At 45.5% G+C, this 22487-nt stretch overlaps 1 protein-coding gene across 1 annotated transcript in view; it reads left to right on the top strand.

Annotated features, from left to right (window-relative positions):
* The window catches only part of TENM4 (teneurin transmembrane protein 4), a 1737111-nt gene that overhangs the window by 1154172 nt on the left and 560452 nt on the right, over positions 1 to 22487 (top strand). Inside the window, 1 exon segment of the mRNA XM_064365345.1 lies at positions 624 to 725. Within this exon segment, the coding sequence (XP_064221415.1) occupies positions 716 to 725 (10 nt within the window). The 5' untranslated portion in view covers positions 624 to 715.

The raw sequence follows: 22487 nt of genomic DNA, 5'->3' as shown, positions 1-22487 counted from the left end.
AAACAGAGCCGTCACAACCCAGGCATCTCCATTGGTTCCTACCTCCCAACACTACCACACTGAGGAATTTAGGTCCTAACACTTTTGCAGAATACACTCAAACCATAGCAGTAAGACAGTAAGATTCAGAGAAGGTCAGTGACTTTTTTGTCTGGTGAATCTGTAATAGAGCTCTTAACGGGGGCCACTGACCACCAACCCTAGGTTTTAACCCCATGCTCCATTCCCTGTCTACCCCCATCTCAGCATGCAGTCAAGCCTTTGTGCAAATAACACTCAGTTCCCACTTGCTCCAAGCCCTGTGCTGGGTGTTTGGGTTGTAAAAAGGGCACATCTTCATGATTTTAAGACAAGACCATTACTCCCATAGCACAAGGTGAAGATGGGAGAATACATGCGAGCCTCTTAGGAAGACTGCATAGAGGAAGCATTTGTGTGGGATTTGCAAGGTGCTAGGACCCTACTTGCTTCTCTTCATTGCTGTGGGACCAGGAACAAGCCCCATTTTCCCATGATGTGTGTTTGCAGTGACCGCTGGGTTGGTGGGAGTTGGGGGTCTGGGAGAAGGGATTGGGGCATCTTGCCACCTAACTCACTTGGGTCTGTGTTCTGTGCTTCAACAGAAAAGATCCTGCACCGTCCTCCAGGATCCAATGGCCTTGGGGAAAGGGCTACAGGGCCCACAGATATTGCTGACTCTTCGGAACGTGCTGACATGGAGCCAGGTCAGTCCTGTGTCTTCTCTGATTTTCTGTCATTAGCTGCAAATTTGTGGCCTTGATGAGAAATGCACTCTCAGACTGTGAACATTTGCATGTTTCTTGGTTGGAGGCTTTTGCAGTTTGGCAGCATAGAAAGTAGAGGAGGTCTGGCCAGAGTAAAGGCGTTCCCTGCTTTCTTTTCAGGAAGCAGATGCAGTAGGACTGGCAGGTGGCAACAGCTGCTGGAAACCAAGCTGGCAGCCAGTATGGTGGGAGGGCAAGGTGGGCAAGGATCAGGTGTCCAGCAGGTATGTGATGGGGTGCTGGCAGCAAGGAGGTCCCATGTGAGTCTAGGACCACAGAGGCAGCAATGCCAATCAAGTTCATTCTGGGGTTCAGAAGACCAGGGTGCAGGGCCCAGCGTCTGGTGGCTACATCTTGAGCTGAGCTGGAGTGAGATCAGAGGCATAGTGGTGAATGGGATTTGCAGAGGTGATTGAAAGGCTGACCAGGAGGCAGGTAGTCTGGAGGCCAGGTCCAGTGGCTAAGATGGCTCTCTAGAAGCTTTTCCTCATGTTGCTGTGCAGAAAAGCAATGAAAAAACAGCAAGAAACTTCTGGGTTCTGTGGGAAACATGGAATGATGTTACAAACTAGAGAAGGAACATGGTACAGAGAGGAGTGAAAGTTGGTCACATTGAGGGAGGCTGAAGATGCAGAGGAAGGAACCAGGAAAGAGGGAGTGTGCCCTTTATTGAGAATGTACTGTGAACCTACTAGGTACCAAGCACTTTTTCTTATCCTTCCAGCAATCTTTCAGGATAGAAATATGTGTCTTATTAGGCTTAGTTATGCTGCAGTAATAAATTAACTCCAGAATCCTTGTGGCTTAACATAGCAGAAGTTTATTTCTTGCTCACGCTCCATATCCATGCAAGGTTAGTGGAAAGCTTTGCTCTACCTAGTGGCTTAGGGACCAGGCTGATGAAAGCTCTGCCATGTTTTAGGGGTACCACCTGGATGATTGGCCACTTGGGTCTCTGTATCAGACAAGGAAATCACTGGGCGGTTGAGCATTGACTGTTAGATGCCGTGGTCCTGAAGTGACATACAACTCGTTGGTCAGAACTAGCCCTGTTGTCCTGCCTGATTTCCTGGGTTCCAGGAGGTGAGGAAGACATGGGTGTTTTAGAAGCAGTAACTCCCTCTGCCACAGTAGATATGATTTCCATTTTGCAGGTAAGGAATTGAGGCTTAGAGAAATTGTCTTGTCAAAGGTCTTCCAAATAAAAAGTGCAGAGTCTGGACCTTATATAACTTCTAATTAATCATTTATTTAGTTATTTGACAAAGACATATGGAAGATTTACCATGAGCCCAGCACTATGTTAGGCTCTGGGGATAGCACAAGGAACAAAAACAAAGGAAGTCTCTTCCTTCACCCTGACAGGTGTGTAACTACAAACTGAGATCAGTGCTCTGCAGTGGAGACACAGGTTCTCTGAGGAGCTCCAATAAGACTTCTTACCTTTTGGCTGGGCATGGTGGCTCCACCCGTAATCTCAGTATTTTGGGAGGCCAAGGTGGGCAGATCACTTGAGGTCAGGAGGTTGAGACCAGCCTGGCCAACATGGTAAAACCCCGTCTCTACTAAAAGTAAAAAACCGTTAGCTGAGCATGGTGGCAGATGCCTGTAGTCCCAGCTACTCGGGAGGCTGAGGCAGGAAAATCACTTGAACCCAGAAGACAGAGGTTGCAGTGAGCCAAGATCGTGCCACTGCACTCCAGCCTGGGTGATAGAGAGACTCTGTTTAAAAAAAAAAAAAAAAAAAAAAAAAATTTTTTTTTTTTTTTTTTTGCTTTCTTTAGAGGGAAGGGTAAAATGGTGCCACATTTACCAAGGCACTGTGCCAAGTATTTAATTGATGCATCTCATTTGACTCCCATAACCGCATAAGGTATTCTGATGACCCCATTTTTTTAAGATAAGAAAACCAAGGCTCACTCAACGTAGTAAGATAAAAGCTGAAAATAAACTCTGCAACCTCATCATACTCACATGTAATAATGACATGAAAGTTAAAATTTTAAAGTCATTGGATCTAGAACTGCACCCCATCTAAACCTAAGGAGTGTGGTCTCCTCTCCAATCCCTCTCTCTCCGGGGACTTTCTCTCCCTGGTGCTGCTCATCCCCAGCAGCAGAGTCTCTTGGGCTGGGTGTTGGGGGCCTTCCACATAGTTGGTCCCATTGAACTCATCTAAACTGGAGGAGGAAAGACATTTTGCAAAAATATTAGGCTGCAGAATCTGAGTCTGGCAGGATAGAATCGAATGTGCACCCCGACACTGGCAGATTCTTCCATCTGGGATGTTCCCCTTTCTTTCCAGCCTCATCTTCCACCATCCCTCCCCTTGTGCTCTGTGCTGTGTGTACAGTGACCCAATCACTTCTGCCCCATCATCAGCATCTGTGACCTCCTCCTCTGTCCCCACACTGGTCCGAGCGCCATCTCAGATCTCACTGCAGCAGCCTGCTCACCTGTCCCTAAGGCCACTTGAAGGACCCTGAGCACCAGCATGTTTGCTGCTCAAGGAGCCACAGGGCCCTAGAGGTGTGGACAAGGTGGAGCTGAATGAAGGTGCGGACCCACCCTGACCACTGTGTGCAAAGGAACAGTCCTCCCAGGCCATTTCTTTCTGGGCCCCTCTTCTGCTTAAACCTTCCTCCATGGCATCTGTCTCTACCTGGTGCATATATTACTAGACAAGTTTAACTGCCTGTTTTCTGTCTTCTTCTATTAGAACGTAAGCTCCACAAGGGCAGGGACCTACTCTGTTGGCCCCTGCACTGTTCTTCTCCCTGGAAAGATGCCTGGCACATGGCAGTCACCTTGTAAAGATTCAATGAGGGGAGTGTAAGAACAAATCATTGAATAGGGTCCGTATTGTTACTTGTTTACATGCTACTTACTGTTCAAGCCATCCAGCCTTCACATATAGTTCTTTCCTTCTGGAATGTCCCCACTGCCTTTCTCCTCCCACCACTAGCTCACTTTTCATGCAGTCACTCTGCCTGCCCAGGAGGATAAAGTCCCTTCACCACATGACACAGACGTTATCCATCCATCTCCATGAGCCTGGGGATTTCCTGGCAAGAATAGCTCCTCATCATTGAGCGCCCAGTGCGTGACACACAGATAGGACCCAATTACTGTCTATTGTCTTGAGCCCAGTGGACCAGAACAGCATCTGGCATTGCAGCCCAGGGGTCCCTTTCCTCCTCCTCTGTGAGTTCCCCTCTCCCTTGGTCAGGAGGCAGAGCCCTTGTTGCTAACTCAGCCTCCTCCTGCTTAACGGCTGGAAGATCAGGAGGAAGAGGTAAATGGGACACTAATGAAATTCAGAGAGAAAACTAAATCAGGAGGTGTTGCAAACACTGTGGAGGAGGGAGACGTGATTTAAAAGGATGTTTCCAGGGTGGGAGGAGGAAATGAGGACTGTGGAGAGCCCTGGAGTTAGCTTCACACGGCCTCACCTCTCACACCTGCAGTGGGATGACCCCTGTGAGTCGCTTTAGCTTGCAGGGGTTTCACTTTTCAGTCTTTAAATGAGGGGTGTTTTCGTTGATTGACTCATTCATTCAGTCATGCCTTCCACCCCCTTGCCAAAAAGGATCTGAGTAGGTTAACAATTTAAAATTAAGTAATTAAGACCAAGAACATTTAATGAAAAACTTAAGGTAGAAAGTAAAGGACAAAAAAGGGAAGAAGGGAAGACAAAGACGTTCTCAGGATCACTCAGAAACAGGGGCTCCTGGAAAGGGTTGCAAATCAGTGTCTCGAGGATAGCCTGGGCCTTGGTGACAAGAAAATGTGGCCATGGGTGCTAAAGACCTTTAGGGATGGAACAGCTCTGGTCATGTAGTAATCATGATGGCTGGTGCCTCAGAACACTTGAAAGATCCATGGTCCATTTCTTCAGTTATAAGCATTGACCATCTGCTACATGCCAGGGAACCCACATCATGATTTTCTCAATCTGTCTTATTAAATGTCACAATACCTTTCAAGGTAGCCATGTAAAGTTCACATTAGAGTTAAGGCTACCAAGGCACTGAGTGACTAAATTGTCTATTAAGCAAACAGTGCTGGGGCGCTAACTGTCCACATGAAAAAGCATGAAGTTAGACCCTTTCCTCACACCATATACAAAAATTAACTCAAAATGAAGCCCAGTCATGGGCAGAAATTGCTGTCTGAAATGGCTGCCCAAGAGCACTTATATACCTTGTCCTCCCCTGCCTTCGTGCCTTCTTCACAGCATGCCCTAAAGCAGCAGTGCTCAAACTCTCTCATTTCAGCAAAGTGTTTTACTCTTCAATGTTACTGAAGACCCCAAAGGGTTTTTACTTATGTGGATTATATCTGTCAAAATTTGCCATGTTAGTAATTAATACTGAAAAAATAATGTTATAATTGTGTCACTTATTTAAATGAAAAAAAATTTACTTTAACATAAATAATATATTTTTATGAATAATGACTTTTCCAAAAGAAACAAAATGAATGGAATGGCATTGTTTTACATTTTGGCAAATCCCTTCAACGTTTGGCTTTATAGAGGGACCTGTTTCTGCATTCAACCTGGAAAACTCCACCATGAGTTCATGAGAAAGTCAGAATGCAAAGGGAAAATGATGTTGTAACATTATAGTTTTGACTCCACAGACTTCCTGAAAGGTTTTAGGGACCTTCAGGGATCCCTGGTGCACACTTTGAAAACTGTGGGTATAAAAGGTGAGACTCCAGAGGCCAGCGGGGAGTGAAGAAGAAGTCAACTGTGAATGTAGTAAAGAGAAGGGAAGTGGGAACAGTCTCAGTGGAGAGGGGACAGGGGTTCTCCTGGAATGAAGCCTCACTGCTGTAGGGAGACCTTAGGCCTTTGCACATGGTATTCTCTTGGCCTAGAATGCTTTTCCCATCTTAGTCTGTTTAGCAGAATCTTCCCTGTGCTTTAAGGTCAAGTTGGTGTAACTGCCTTCAGATTGCCTTTCTTACCATCTTTCCAAACCCAAGGCTGAATTGAGCTACCCACCTCACCCACAACTCTAGTGGTGAGCATTTAGGCAGACGAGTGGTTGCAGGTGGGGTTCCAGGGGAGGGAGGGTCGGGGACTACCAGGGAAAGGTTTGGATGCTAGGCCAAGGGGATGGAGCTTTTTGTGATTGTTGTTTAAAAAGTAAGAAGCCACTGAAAGTGCTTTTACAAGCAACTTTTGATGGTGTACAAATGTATGTATACAGAGGACCATGGACACCAACAGGCAGATAAAAGTCATCTGCCACTAATTCTAATTCATGAGCAAATAAAGTAATGTCAGTTATCTAGAAGAGAAGGGGAAATGAGGGAACAAAAAGGAAGAGGAAAGAAACCAGCAGCTAATTGAGCACTCACTGTGTGCCAGGCATTCTTCCTGTCATCGTCGCAGCAGTTCGGTGGTGTTTTCCCCATTTTCAGATGGAATAGCAGATTTTTCTCCCCTCCCTGCTCCCCAGGATACCTTGCTAATAAAAGTCAGAGCAGGGATTCAAACTGCAGATTCACATCAGTCTGCCTCTAAGGCCCATGACTGCTTTTCCCACTACTCCACGCAGGCTTGGCACCGTTTGCATGGCCTTCAGTGTTCACTGCTACATACTGCTGCTCTTTTAAAGATGTGTTTCTATTGTATCTTTCCAGACATATTTTTCAGTTCTTGGAAAATTGAACAGGGACACCAGTATGCTCTTTTGTCTGCCCAGTTGGAGTCTACCATGGCAGCTCTCATGCGCACAGCAGAAAATCCATAATCCATGCTTTTGTGTTGCTTGCTTTTCATGGAAGACGTGACCACAATTAAGACATAAACCACCCTGCGTTGCTATTAAATAGAGATGCTGGTGACAGAGATTACTGCATGGTCAGGCCCTGTTCCTCCTGGCTGGTGATGGGAACTGGGAAGTCAAAGGAGTTGGGACAGTGGATTTTTTTCTCAGGGTCAGGCTGAAGAAATAATCCTAAAGAGGACACCGCAGTTTCTACATAAATATTGAATAAAACAGACAAACCTTATGAGGCTAAGAGTATATCGTCCCATATGGTGCCAATTATGTCTGTTAAGCAAGGATAAACAAACATTTACTGAAATCTTACTTTGGCTTGGTATCTATGCTAGTTATATTGTATGCTTTATCTTCACTATAAAAAACTTACATATTTTTGACTCTAAGAGATAGAAATGTCCCCACTTCCAGTAATCAAACTGAGATGCAGAGAAGGACATATAGCTGATACCTGGTAAAGCTGGAGTTTGAAGCCAGGCCTGTCTGGCCTGTCCTTTGGAAATGCCATACTGTCCTCCACACAGGGAGAAATGCTGAGACTGGTCCTGGCAGGGTGCCATGCTGTGATGGTGAGGCTGGAGCAGTCCTCAGCAGTGCTGCGGTGGCCACTGATAACTTCATGCTGGTTTCGGCTCTTTCTCCCCAGAGCATGTCTCTTTCCTAGGCTGCTTCTGTTCCCCTGTGTTTGCACCTCCAGTCTTCACTTAGAGCACTCGGGATGGGATGCCCTCGGCCTCCTCATACCACCATTGTCTTTCAGCACCCAGTGTTTGCTTACTTACTATTCCTGGTGGACCAACTGAACACATGATAGGCTTATGGAAGAAGAAGGAGCAGTGAACCTAAGATGGAATTTAAAAGGTGCTGCAGATTGTGCTTGAAACCCGAGTTCCTGATTCGCTTAAAAAAACAATCCTGTGACGGAATGCCTTCTGGTCCAAGGCTCCTATGCTTTGGGAAGGGAGCACCAGGCAGCCATAGAATCCAAGTGTGGAATTCTACCCTTTCCCATGGCTGGCTCGGTTGGGGTTAGCAGAGTAAACTCAGCCACCGCTGTGGATGTTGCTGCCCTTCCAAAACCCCTTTGACGCAGTCATTCTTTACCTATCCGGCATCCTCAGAGTAGGACCACTGGACAGTGCTGGGTGTGCAGTCAGAATGATTGCAGAGCCATTTACAAGCCAAATGCTAGTTTATTTCCAAATGGGAAGGTTAGTGTCATTATCCTGGGTGGATTCAATTATCAAACCCTCCTAATCACAGGGCTCGCTTCCTGTTGCTAATTGCATCTGTGGCTGCACACCTCGGTGGCCAGTTTATCCAAAGCCGTTAAGGTAGTGGCCTGAGGGCTGTTTGCAAGGCTGTGGACCTCTGTTATTGTACTGCCTTGACTTACTCACTGGGAAATGGATGTCTTTAGACATCATCTACCTCCCATTGCCTTTGTGAAAATTCCCTGGGTGGAAAGGAGCAATGAGAAGCACAGAAACCTTTGCCTCTTTGGATTCTGACCATAGTGGAAAAGCCCAGTGTGCAGAAAACACTCCAGGGGTGAGAACAGACATTTGTTGAGTACCTATTAGATGTCAGCCACTGCGATAGGCATTTCACAGTCCATTTAACCCTCTCAACTACCCAGTGTGGTAAGCATTGTTATTTCTGATTCACAGATGGGGCCACAGAGCCTCAGAGAGGGTCAGTGACTTTAAGTCACACAGCTAGGAAGTGGGGGAGTCTGGAATTAGATCAAGGTCATCTGCTACAAAACTGAGCTTCTTCCCACTGGGTTGAAAATAATCACAAGAACAACAACAGCAAGAACTAAAATCTGTGGCATGGTCAGTACGTGCCTGAGTAGTATTAGCTCATTTCATTGTTACAACAACCCAGTGATATTAGGTATTCTTATCATCCCCATCTTACACATGAGGAAACCAGGGTGGAGAGAAATGCTTTCAAGATGAATAATTCTTCAAAAATGGGTCTTCAGAAGGCAGGCCTCAGCAATCTGTCACTGTTTGTTGCTCTGTCATAAATAGCACTTGTCTAAAATAAGCAAAAGGCTTACTCATAGATGTGCTTAATACTGTGTAGCAATTGATCATTAATTTCATAGTGTCTGTCTGTCCCACTGGAATGGGTATTCTGGTTGCTGTTAATTGGACTTACAGTTCCACGTGGCTGGGGAGGCCTCGGAATCATTGGCAGGAGGTGGAAGGCACTTCTTACACGGCAGCAGCAAAAGGAAATGAGGAAGAAGCAAAAGTGGAAACCCCTGATAAACCCATCAGATCTCATGAGACTTATTCACTATCATGAGAATAGCACAGAAAAGACTGGCCCCCATGATTCAGTTACCTCCCACAACACGTGGGAATTCTGGGATATATAATTCAAGTTGAGATTTGGGTGGGGACATAGCCAAACCATACCAGAGTATCAGAGGCACACAGGAAGCCAGGGCTACACCTGTGTCCCCTGCTCCTGAGTGTCACAGAGAATCAAGGAGGGCCTCATTATCTACCAATGGCAACAAAAGCCCCACATAGCTTTGACATCAAATTAGAAGAAAGCTCTCAGTTCCTTCCAATAGGCATTCTCTGTTCCAGCACTGTTCAGGCAGCCACTTTCCTGCAGTTCCAGACCTCTCTCAAGGCCTTCAGGAGATGCCAGATTTCATTCTCTTTCCTTGGCTTTTTATTGTGCCTTCTTTGAGCACACAGGGGTATTTCTAGATGTCCTGACTGGGAGCTCTTTTCTTCTGCCTTCTTTTTGATTTTCCCACTTTGGGCAGTACATCCAGACACCTAGGCATGGGAAAGAGCTGTACTATAGAGGAGGATTTCCTAGGCACTTGCCCAGAGGCTGAAGGACTTAGACAGGCTTTATTGCTCCCTATAAGGCCTAGAACCTTGAAGACAGCGGGCACCCTGGCCCTGATCCTGGCCTTAGCATTCACCCTGAGCTCTGTACTCTGGCCTGCCCTCTTCTCAGCATGGTGGCTGCATCAAGTTGGCTCAGCATTGGTAGTGCCTCCTTTCTCTCTTCCTTCACTTCAATTATAAAGTGTTCCTTGTATCAGAAACATAGAGTATCTGTATGCCTACCACCTAGTTGAAGAATTAAAACGTTCTAGGTATTAGAATAGCCAATACCCACCATCCAATTGAAGAATTAAAACATTCTAGGTATTATAATAGCCAAAAACTGGAATTAGCCTAGATGTCCTTTAACAGGTAAACAGTGAACTATGGTCCATTCATGCTATGGAATGCTACTCGGCACTAAAAAGGAATGAACTATCTTATGTATGACAATTTGGATGAATCATCGGTGAATTATGCTGAGTGAGAAAAAAACCATCTCAAAAATTTAACTACTGTCTGATTTCATTGATTTTTGAAAGGACAGAATTTTAGAAATGAGGTGAGTGGTTGGTGGAGTTGAGGACCTGGGCTGAGGGTAGAAGAGAGGTGGGTGTGGTGATGAAAGAACACGTGAAGATCCTTGCCCTGATGGAAACATTCTGTATCTTGACTGTTTGACTGTGGCGATGGACACACAAACCTATGTGAGTGGTAAAATTGTACAGAACTTAACACATACACACATGAATACTAGTCAAATGGGAAATTTGAATAAGATTGGTAGACTGTATGAATATCCATATCTTATTACAGTATTTTATACTTTTGCAAAATGTTACCATTGGGGAAACTAGACAAAGTATACAAAGGACATCTCTAGTTTTTCTTAAAACTGCGTGTGAATCCTTAATTATCTCAATACAAATTTCAATTTTAAAAAAGAAAGCTATTGCAAGTAACTTCTTAAACATAATAGGTAAAATTGAAGACCACGGTGTGCCCCCTAGTCTCATTCCTCTCCTTCCTGAGAGGCAGCCGGTACCTGGAACTTGGCATTGCTCGTTCCCACACAGTTCTGAACTTCTACTACAAACAATAGATGTGTGAACCACAAACAATAGATGCTATCGTTCGGTATGTCTTCCAACTTTATACAAATTGGGTTTTGTTGGAACTTATCACTGTGTATAGCCCGTCGTGTGACTGTAATAGAGCTCATTGATCCTTTCTCTCGTTGCTGGACTTAGTTGTCCGTTTCCAGTCTTCTGGTGTGAGCCATGTTGCCGTGAAGGTTCTCGCTGATGTCCTCTTGTGCACATGTGCAAGACTCTCCCCACCATCCCCTAGGAGTGCATAGGATGGCCAGGACACAGGGCAGGTGCATCTTCAGCTCTACGAAACACTGCCAAATTTCCTTCCAAACTATACCTATTTATTCTTCTCAAGCAGTGTTATCAGTCTATCTGTGGCTCTGCATTTTCGCCACTGTGGTAATATCAAACGTTAGTTTTTGCCAATCCAGTGGGTATGAAATGGTATCCTACTGTTTAAATTCCCTTGGCTTCTTCTACCGTGAAGCATGATTCTGTGCCCACATTGTATCTCCCCCAACCGACTAGAAACTTGTAGTCACAGCTCCCAGAGATAGGTGCCCAGGCTGTAGTAGGGACTCAAGATTTGTGGCACAAATGATAAAAATAATTCCAGATGCTCTCACTTGGAGGGATTATAGTTGCTTTTCCTTCATTTCATTTTTTCTTTTTATTTAACAATTGCTTTTTTAAAAAACAGCTTTATTGAGAGATAATTGACATATTCACACTGTCATTTAAAATGGACAATTCAATAGTTTTTAGTATTTGCAGTCAGACAACCATCACCACAATCCATTTTAGAAAACTTTCATTATTCTCCCCAAAAGAATAATTTAATAATTTTTAATAAAGAATAATTAATAATTTTAATAAGAAAGAATAACTAACAGTCACTCCACATTTCTCCCTAACCTAATGCCTCCATTCACTCCCTGCACCACCTTATTCCCGCCCCTGCTCTGAGCAGGCCTAGGCAACCACGAATCTACTTTCTGCACCTGTGGACTTGTCTATTCTGGGCATTTGATTGTATAAATGAAATCATACAACATGTGTTTTGTTTTTGTTTTGTGACTGGCTTCTTTCACTTAGCATGTTCTCAAGGTTTATCTAGGTTGTAGTATGTGTTAGTACTTCATTCCATTTTCTTGCCAAATATAGTAGTTTCACTTTCTACAGTTTCAGCTTCCTGTGAATACAGTACAATAATATTTTGAGAGAGAGATCATAGTCACATAACTTTTATTATACTACAGTCAGCCCTTTGGACATGTAGGTTTGCATCCATGAATTCAACCAACTGCAGATAGAAACCCACAATTACAGGCTATATTATGCCACTTTATATAAGGGAATTGAATATTCTTGGATTTGGATACCTGCAGAGGGTCCTGGAACCAATCCCCCACGATACAGAGGTCTGGCTATATATTGTTATAATTTCTCTATTAATTATTATTAATCTCTTATTGTTCCTAATTTACAAATTAAATTTTATCATAGGTGTGTATAGAAAAAAGCATAGTATATACAGGGTTTGGTACTGTCCTTAGTTTCAGGCATCACTGGGGGCTGTATCCTCTGCGTATAAAGGGAGAAAACTGTAATATCCCATTGTGTGCACATATCATATTTTACTTACCCATTTATCAGTTAATGGACATTTGGGTTATTTTAACCTTTATGCTATTATGAATAATGCTGCTATAAACACTTGTGTACACAATTTTTTCTGTATATGTCATTTCTCTTGGACAAATACCTAGGTGTTGAATTGCTGGATCGTGCGGTATATTTAACTATTTGAAGAACTTCCAGAATGTTTTCTAGAGGCTGTAGCATTTTACATTTCCAAGAGCAGTCTTCGAGGGTTCCAGGTTCTCCTCATCTCCACATCCAACAATATTTGTTATTATATGTCTTTTTTATTATAGCTCAATCATGGGCATTTGAATCAGGCAACCTGGGTTCGAATCCCAGTTTTGCTGTTTACTGGTTGCAGTATCATAATTAACTTTTCCTTCCATTTTCTTCCTCTGTAAAATGGGATTAATAATACCCACTTTGTAGGACAGTTGTGAAAACAGCTTAAACCAAGACAATGGTAAAGCCTTTAGCACAGTGTGGGATGCAGTTGGCTGTTACGGGAACAGAGTAACAGTGACAGCTTGTTATTATGGGCTTCCTCTAGTCCATGGTCTTTCTGTCTAGGATGCTCTTAAAGCCACCTAGAACCACCTTGAGCATCTCCTCTCAGCTGGCTGGGGGCTAAACTGTGTGTGAGTGGAAATCCTAGAGAGCTGCACTTCATGAATGCCCAGAACTCATAGTAGAAGTTACAGCAGATCCACCATCGCCTTGATTCTGAGAGTCCCCAGGAGACACCGCTGGACTGTCCCAACCTGGCACCCTCCAACCTCAACCACACAAACGCCATAGGACACAGAGGGACACAGACCTTTGCAGGCTCCAGGTTAAGAAGCTTCAAATTGGGTCTGAACCATGCAAGTTTACTTAAATTGGTTTTCTTTTCCTTTCTTTCTTTGGCAGGAGCCAAATTTTTCATGCCATCATTTTTCCAACAATCACAAACATCATGGGCACACCCAGACATTGTATAGGGGGGAAAAAGATGATTACTTGCTGATTGCTACTGTTGTTCATTTTGGAGATGACTCTGGATGAGAAAGACACAGCTGCATGTGGAAGAGGCAGAAAACAGCAGCTCTGTGAAGCCGGAGCATGGGGATGGTGGAAGGGGAAAAGTCCCTCACAGCAGGGAAAACCTGGCAGTCAGAGTGGCCGTGGTTCATGGGACGAGGTCCTGTTCATGGCAGTGCTGTGACCAGTGTCTACAGGAGGCAGCAAAGACATCTCTATCCTGGACACCTCAGGTTTATCATGCCCCAAACAGACTCACATCATTTCCTCCCTCACCCTCTTCCCCAGTCCTTCCCATCTTAGTCAGTGGACCAGAAATTTGGGTGCCACCCTGGTTCTGCCTCCTTTGTCTCACACACTTGACCAGTCACAAAGCCACGTGAATCCTATCCTGCGAATCTCTCAAATGCATCAAGTTCTCTCCATTCTCTCACTCTTGGATCACTGCAGCAGCTTCCCCACTGTCTCCCTGCCTCTCTGCCTTCTAGCCTTGCTCCTCCTGATGACTCATTCCCCAGCCCAAGCTGATCTTCCCATAAAACAAATGAGATCAGTCACTTCACCTGAAAACCCTACAGTGGTTTCCCTTCATCCTCAGGATGAAATCAGAGAGCTTTCAGCCACTTGCCTCATCCCTTCTTCCTGCCTCTGTAGGCTCCGGTGAGTCTCTGTTACTGCACATACTGTATTAGTGGTTCATTTATCCTCTTCCCCATTCTTCCCTGGCTCCCTAAGGACAGGAATTCTGGTTTATTCACACCAGTATCCCCTGCATCTAACAGAGCTTCTGACGCATGGTAGGTACCCAATAAATGTGTGTTATTTGAATTGTCTTTATGATTTTCAGAACTCTTTTGCCTAGTTATTTCTCTTTTGACCCTTACCACTCTGAGGTACACTTGGTAGGAGTTATTTCCATTTAAAAGTAGAAAACCCAAGACTCAGAGATGGTAAGTAATGGTCTGAGGGTCCTACACAGCAGGCAAATGGCATAGCTGGACTAGCCACTGCTCCTCCAAAGGAGGCATCACTAGAATCCCATGAGGAAGGAAAGGCAGATGGCTATTTCTGTGGTTCTTGAAGGGTAGTCCCTGGACCACCAGCATCAACACTACTGTTGGAAATGAAAATTTCAGGCCCTACTCACAAGATGATAAAATAGCAAGAGGCCAAGCCCAAACTTCTCAGCTGCCTTCTTCCAGCCAAGATCATATTCTCTGTGTTGTCTGAAGTCCTACTTCTGGAGTTATTCATGTCCATGAGTCCTAATGATGTGCTTTGCTGTACCAGTTGGAACAGAAGCTTCTTCCTACAGACCCTCAGCAGCATGAACTTTTTCAATAAGGTCAGAAAGCTATGTAGGGCATAATTATAATAGTGTTCATCCTTTAAGCATACTCTCTGCAGGGATTGATTAAACAAGGTCTGACAAGCATCTCTCCTGATGACTCTGGGTTTAAGGCAACCAGAATATGAGTCACTTGTAATGCCCAGGGTAGAAGTATTTCAGGGCAGAATGATCCCCCAGTATGGACAGAAACTACTAGTGACAGGCAAAAAGTTCAGAGGCTGTGCTTGTGCCTGGAGCAACAGCTTTGTCCTCTCCTGCCCCTGTTTGACTTTGAAATGTTCTGTCAAGAATGATCAGCCTAGAATTGAAAGGCGTCCATGTGCCAGCTGAGCCAAAGAGAGATGGGGTGAAAATAGTAGCTGCCCCTAGTGTTTTAATGGATGCCTGTGTCCCTCAAGGGCACCAAGCATGGCCACACAGTGATGAGGAGTAAGCCTGGAAGGCCTGGCCTGCGTTACGCTGATGTGTAACTTTGGATGATCCTTGCCCTTCCTGGGCCAGGTTTGCTCTGGCAGTAAATCTCCCAGGTCCCTTCCAGCCCTGATGAAGTGGCATGTGTTCTGGGAGACACTAGATTCAATGCAGTTCTGAAGAGCTCCCAGCTGGCTTTCTCCCAGCTTCACGGATGGGGAGTCAGTGGGATGCTGTCAGTGGATACCACGGATACAAGTCAACTTCCAGCAGTTTCAGCTGACAAATATTTGGCCTCTGAAAGATAAAAGGAGAGAGGGAGAAGTCAGTGTCCTGAATCTTGGTCTCTCTGCCTCTGCAGGGCTGTTAAAGGTCATCCCATCCTTTCTATTCTGCCTGGCCAGTCCCCTCAAGCCCACTGGTACTCTAAGTTCACTGTGCACTAGAAACAGCAGAAGGACTTGTGAAAAACACAGATTGCTGAGCCGCATTCCCAGAGTTTCTGACCCATAGGTCTGGGATAAAGCACCAGAATTTGCATGTCTAACAAGCCCCCTGGTGCTGCTGCTGCTGCTGCTCCAGAGATCACAGTGTGAGCCAAGGCTCTGCAGCACTCCCAGCAGCCGCCCCACCTCTGCTCACATATGTCCATTCTCAGAAGCTGCTCCCTGCTCAGGGAGACCCTTCACTTATGGGAACTTAGACTGTCTCCCCTGTGGCTTTCACCTCTATTTGGATACTTAGAATCCACGGCAGGTGTGGGTCCTTGAAGTTGAAAATAATCACAACAGTTACTTTCTCTTGGGCACCTGCTACTGCCAGACACAGGGCTAAGCACTTCACATACATCTCATTGATTCCCAATCATATGGGAATTAAAATATTCTTTTTACTTCACAAGGTCATTATAAAATGCAAAAGAATAAAAAATATAGAATTACATTGTAACCTTATAAACTGTTAAGCATTTTATTTGTGGTTTTAAGCTTTGTGTTAGTTAACTAAGGCTGCCATAACAGTATATTAACAGACCAGGTGGTTTAAACAACAAAAATTATTTTCTCACAATTCTGGAGGATAGAAGTCCAAGATCAAGGTGATGGCAGGTTTTGTTTCTTCTGACATCTCTCTCTCTGGCTTATAGATGGCCACCCTCTCACTGTGGTCCTCCCTCTGTGTCTGGGTCCTGATCTCTTCTTATGTCATATTAGAACCCACCCTTATGACCTCATTTTACCTTAATTACCTATTTAAGAGCCCTGTCTCCAAATACAGTCATATTTTGAGGGTGTAGGGGTTAGGGCTTCAACATATGGATTTGGGAAAATGCAATTCAACCCATATCAGGCTTGCGATTGAAGCCTGGTTAGCGACTACCTAGGTGGCTATGGGGCAGTCACTTAACTTTTCTGAGCCTCGTTTACTTTATCCTGGCCCAGCTGGTTTTCTTCCAGACACAGTGAATGGATCTAAATGGGGAGGAAAGACATTTTAACATCCTGAGGAGCTAGATTTGGAGAAAAAAGGTGATCAGGCTGGAATCTGGCTGAGAATCAGAGGAGGCAGCCCATTGTCCAGGCTCACGTTAGGGTGGAGGCATGGGGCCCTGACTCACACCTGAGGAAGAATGTATTGTTGCATTGTTCCAGAGCTTTGCAAGGCTTTCATGATGGGGACGGGGAGCAGGTCTCTTCAGGAGACCCCAGGTGGGAGGCTTTGCCAGCTTGCACATCCTGTCCCCCATTCATCAGCTAACCTGCTGGGAATCTAGAAGGTCTCCAGCCAGGGAGCCACCATCATAGGAGCCGAATTCAGTTCTCTGAATTCCAGAACTTCTCAGAATAGGGAAAAGTGTGTGGTGGGACAATGTGGGCTTTAGAAACAAGTTAAGTACCTATCAATAGGGGAAACATTAATTATCATTAAACAGAGTTTATCATTATTTACATTATAATTATTGGGTTGGTGCAAACATAATTGCATTTTTGCCATTAAAAATAGTAGCAAATTGCCAGGCATGGTGGCTCACGCCTGTAATCCCAGCACTTTGGGAGGCCGAGGCGGTTGGATCACGAGGTCAAGAGATCGAGACCATCCCGGTCAACACGGTGAAACCCCGTCTCTACTAAAAATGCAAAAAATTAGCTGGGCACGGTGGCATGTGCCTGTAATCCCAGCTACTCGGGAGGCTGAGGCAGGAGAATTGCCTAAACCCAGGAGGCGGAGGTTGCGGTGAGCCGAGATTGCGCCATTGCACTCCAGCCTGGGTAACAAGAACGAAACTCCGTCTCAAAAAAAAAAAAAAAAAAAAGTAGCAAATTTCAGAAGGTGTATGGAAACAAAAAAAAAGAAAAGTAGTAGCAAAAACTGCGACTACTTTTGCACCAACCTAATACATGTATTTACTGAGCAGTTGTTAGAAAGTGCTGCACTTTATCTTCATAACAACCTGTGATGACGGTTACTGTCGTTGGCCTCATTTCTTAAGTGTGAAAACTGAGGTTTACAAAATTTAAGTACCCAAGATCACAAAACCCCTAAGTGAAAAGCCAGAACTTGAAACCAGATCTTTCTGAAGCAAAGCTTATGTGCTTAGTCTCTATACTATACTCATTAAAAAATCATGTGTAGAAGAATATTTAATGACGTGAGCAAATACCTTTGATATGATGTTCAGTGAGCAAAAACAGAATGTAAAATATACTATCCCAATTCCATAAATGTGTGGGGGTGGTTGTAGGAAGTGGGGAAGAATACGCTAAAATAGTGGTTATTTCTGGATGGTGAGATTACCTTTTGATGTGATCCATTATACCTAGAGTAAGGCAAAGTGGATTTTTAAAAGTGGAGATAGACAGGGCGAGGGATTTGGAAGGAGAAATACCTGGGTGAGAAGCTCAGATTTAGCTCTCTCTGCTATGTGATGCCCAACACCGGACTGCTGCCCTGCCTCTGGGTCCTTCTAAAGGATTCTGGGACTGGAGGAAGAGACAGGGAGTGAGGAAGCACAACTGATTGGGGTTCTATTTTTGAAAAAGGCCTGCGTTGGCATCCCTAGAGACAGAGCATGGCGCATTTCCCTGAATAACCACTGCTATTTTTAGAGGGCAGCAATGAACCGCACTCCAGGAGAGAAGGCAAGAAAAGTGATTGGATGCTTCTGGAGACCCTGCGGATCCTGGGCTGGATCTCAGTCTGTTTCTTCCAAGGCGCCTGCCTGGGAAGTTGCTCATCAGGCTCTCCGTGACCTTGGTTGGTACAGTGAGGCCACTGCCATCCTGAATGCTGCAAGGGCAGAGAATGCTGGGTGCCAACCCCAGGGGGCCACTTTTCACCCTTGCATGGCACACTCCTTACAGGCAGTGTCAGCTGCTGGGGAGGAGGAGTTGACTGTATTGAATGTCTCCTAACCACAGCAGAAAAACAGGCAGCAGAGGATTACTGTCTGGGACCAAAGCCGCCAGGACGTGTTCCTGAAAAGTTTTAGAGATGCGCAGAAATCAATAGAGATTAGAGATGAGCGGAATTGTGGATTCTTACACTACAAGGGCACCACATCCAGCCACCCTGCTTAAGAGGGCTGTCCAGCCCCAGGATTGCATACCTGCAAAGAAGGCATCCCCTGAGAGAGCTCCACCTATTTCTGGGTATTTGATTGCTTGCAAGTTTGTTCCAAAAAGTCTCCTATCCTCTACTTAGCATACATAATGATTAAGGATAAATAATGACAATGAACTTATATTGCTGGCTTACCGTGTGTCAGGTAATAGGTATTCTACGTGTACCTTCTCATTCAGTCTTCACGATAGCATTCCGAGTCAGGGACGTTAGTATTCTTATCTTGCAGATGAGGCGACTGAGACAATGGATGCCTAGCACCTAGTAGTAATGACAGCAAATGTTTATACAGTTTACTATGTTCAGCCACTTTTTTACATGGTTTACATGAATTAACAAATTTAATCTTCACAAAAGCCCTTTGAAGTAGGTAGTATTACCATCTCCAATTTGGAGAGGAGGACAGAGAGGCAAGATTTGAATCCAGACACACCAGGTCCAGTGGGCTTGTTCCTAACTGCCATGGCGATATTATTCTACCGCTCCTCGAATATTTGTGTAATGAACATCTGACCTCTCTGCTCACATCTTGACCCATTCTTCTCCCTCTCTGCTTCACCCATATTGGCCATCTTCCAGATACACTAACATCAGGGACTCCTCCAGACTGCATCCCCCTTTTCTCCTAGACACCTCCTGGTCAGCTCTTAGGTTTCAGTTCATGTTGCTTCCCCAGAGAGGGTTGCTCTGATTTCCCCAGACCAGGTCAGCCCCCTCTTTTAACCCTTCTCCTAGTCCCTGTGTTCCTTCTTCAAGTGCCATCACCTCCCACCTCAACACACTCAAAAGGAAATCTCCCCAAGGGCAGGATGGCGCCACTGTCCTCCCGCTGTGTCCCCGGCATCCTGCTCAGTGCCTGACACAGAGTAGGTCCCCAATACGTATTTGTCAATTAAGTGCATGGCAACAGGGCTAGAAAACAGGGCTGGCACCCATTTTTCTTGAAGGCAAGGATGTGTCTGGAAACAGGCTGGGTCTTTTCCCACCAACTCGCCAGTTTCCTGAGAACACATGTGTGGTGCTGGGGATTGTTCCTTCACATAACTTTGTATTTCTCATTTGAGAGGGGAGGAAATAAAGACTGGGAAGGAAAGAGTGGTGGAAGGAGGAATCTGGCAGGGCTCCCCCACCTGGCTGGCTGCTCCTTAGAATTATCTGGCGGGTGTTGAAAGCCCAGTCCTTGCGCATCCCCAGGCCAATGGAATCAGGCCAATGGGTGATGCCTGAGCTTGGACACTTGTTCAGTTTCTGTGGCCTGGTCCTCATAGATTGTATTTTGGAGACCAGGCCATCAGAGAGAAGACGAGAGCCTTTGTTAGGAGACCCAGACCAGTCCTCGCTACTCAGTTGTTCTTCACACGGTGGTGGCCTAATCAAGGAGGCTGGCCTCACCAAAAGCTAAAGATTAGGGCAGTTGTTGAACGGTAATTATCATCCTTATCATTGAATAATAATAGTTACTATTTATTTGTTGAGTAAACAATGTGCTGGGCCTTTTGCATCCATCTTCTTACCTAATCCTAATGAATGCTTGTTAGCTGGGTGGTGGTGTTGCCATAATACAAAGGAGGGTGCCCAGGTTAAGGTCACACATGGAGAAGTGGGGGAGGCCAGGTATGAACTTGGGCCTCTGTGAACCTGGAGCCTGTGCTCCAGCAGTGGCCGGCACAGCCTGCAGGTGTGTGTCTCCTTTCCTTCCACAGTGTACGCAGTGTGTGCAGAAAGCCTTCTACCTTCATGACTAACAAGACTCTGAAAAGAAAAAATCTTGATTGGAAGCCTGTGACATTCTGTGCTAGGGTTGAGGAGAAGAGAAAGCCAGGTTTTCCCCCCACCAGGTCCCCCAGCAAAACAATGCATTTTAAATGGCTCCAAAATTGCTAAGCTATTTCACTGCTTCAGAGGAGAAATAGCTTGGGGAAAGCTATTGGCCCTTTATGCCCTGAACATCAAAATAAAATGCCAAATGGGAAAATGAAATCACAGGAGGATAAGACGTGGGAAGGATTATGTGGGAAGTTTGCTGTTGATGCGTGGGGAGAGTGTTAAACTGGAATTCTGGGTGCTTGTGAACTTGGGGGGCAGATGGACCTGGTTCGTCCAGCCTGGGACTAATGCTCGCATGCTGTCATGGCTTTAGGATGAACTGCACGCAAGGCACCTCTTCGGCAGAAGGTCCTGAGTAGCTTCTGGTTCACGTTCCACCGACCTGGAGTGGGGCCCAAGCAGGGGCTTTTTTTTTTTTTAAAGCTTCCAGGTGATTCTAATGAGGAGCCAGGGTTAGGAAGCTCAGCCTACTTCCTCCTTTCCCTTCATTCTCTCCCCTATCATTCTTAGTTTTCTCCCCTCTCAAATGGGCATAATGTTATTTGAAGAAACAGTCCCCAGTCCCTTCCAGCAGGACGAAGTGCTCTCAGTAAACTGTGGTGAGTCAGTGGGAATATCCCAGCCTGTTCTGTCACACCTTTGCCTCCAAGAGAAACCAGTGTCAGCCCTATTTTCTAGCAGGCTTGGGAAAATGAAAGCACAGCGGAAAAGGGCCCAAGTCTGCATTGAGTATTGAGGATTCAGAGGCTTGTTTCTTTTTGCTGAAAACCCCTCACCCCCAGGCATGACCAGGCGACATCTGCTTAACACGCATCCATAAGCCATGCTGAGGGTGGCAGCTTGTTGCCTCCTCAGGCTAAGGCTACTGCCACAAGGCTGTGTCAGTGAGGCTGATTGGAAAGTTCTAGAAATGTGGGTAGGGTGGGCTGTCAGTCAGGCCTGACAGACAAGCTGACAGACAAGTCTCCAGGCCTGGAAGAGGAGAGAAAATGAGGCTTCCAGCCTCTAGACTGTTCTGTTTGATGAGCAGCACCATGGGGCCAGAAGCCTGAGAACAGGTGTGACTGAGGTCCTGTTAAGAAGAGAATGCACCCCCCTGGAAACGGACTCGGGAAATGTGAACAGTGCCTGATCTCAACACACACCTGTACAGAGCTTGCCCATGATAGGAATGGCAAACGGCTACCATCAATAGCACCAGCCAGGGGCTGACTCCTCAGATACAGGCACTACTCTCCACAACACCCCGATAGGTTGTGTTAGGACTCCAATTTCACAAGCAGAGACCCTGAGGCTTAAGGGGACATAGAAGCAGTCAGTGCTGAGGCTGAGGCTGTGGACTTCCATAGTAGCTTTCAGACCTGTTTTCCCATTTGATCTTCTCAACAAGCCTACGAGATGAGCCAAGGTGAAGGAACAGACTGAGAGACACACAGTGACTTCTCTAGTGTCACACAGGTAACGAGCAGCAGGGCCTGGACTCATGGCCAGGCCTGCTGTACTCAAATTGGTGCTATCTCCCCTCAGTCTAGGCTTGCAAGATGCTGAGGCAGCAAGAGCAAAATGAGGAAGAAGCAAAAGCAGAAACCCCTGATAAGCCCATCAGATCTCATGAGGCTTATTCACTATCACAAGAATAGCACGGGAAAGACCAGCTCCCATGATTCAATTACCTCCCCCTGGGCCCCTCCCATAACACATGGGAATTCTGGGAGATACAATTTATTGAGATTTGGGTGCGGACACAGCCAAACCACATCATTCCACCCCTGACCCCTCCAAATCTCATGTCCTCACATTTCAAAACCAATCATGTTTTCCCAACAGTCCCCCCAAAGTCTGAACTCATTTCAGCATTAACCCAAAAATCCACAGTCCAAAGTCTCATCTGAGACAAGGCAAGTCTCTCTGTCTATGAGCCTATAAAATCAACTAGCCTGTAAAAGCAAGCTAGTTACTTCCTAGATACAATGGGGGTAATAGGTATTGGGTGAATACACCCATTCCAACTGGGAGAAATTGGCCAACACAAAGGGATTACAGGGCCCATGCAAATCCAGAATCCAGCAGGGCAG

Source organism: Aotus nancymaae, unplaced genomic scaffold (genome assembly GCF_030222135.1).
Source record: "Aotus nancymaae isolate 86718 unplaced genomic scaffold, 86718_ANA_hifiasm-v0.15.2.pri h1tg000059l, whole genome shotgun sequence".
In the NCBI taxonomy this organism is placed as follows: Eukaryota; Metazoa; Chordata; class Mammalia; order Primates; family Aotidae; genus Aotus; species Aotus nancymaae.
This window is presented reverse-complemented; position numbering and strand designations above follow the sequence as displayed.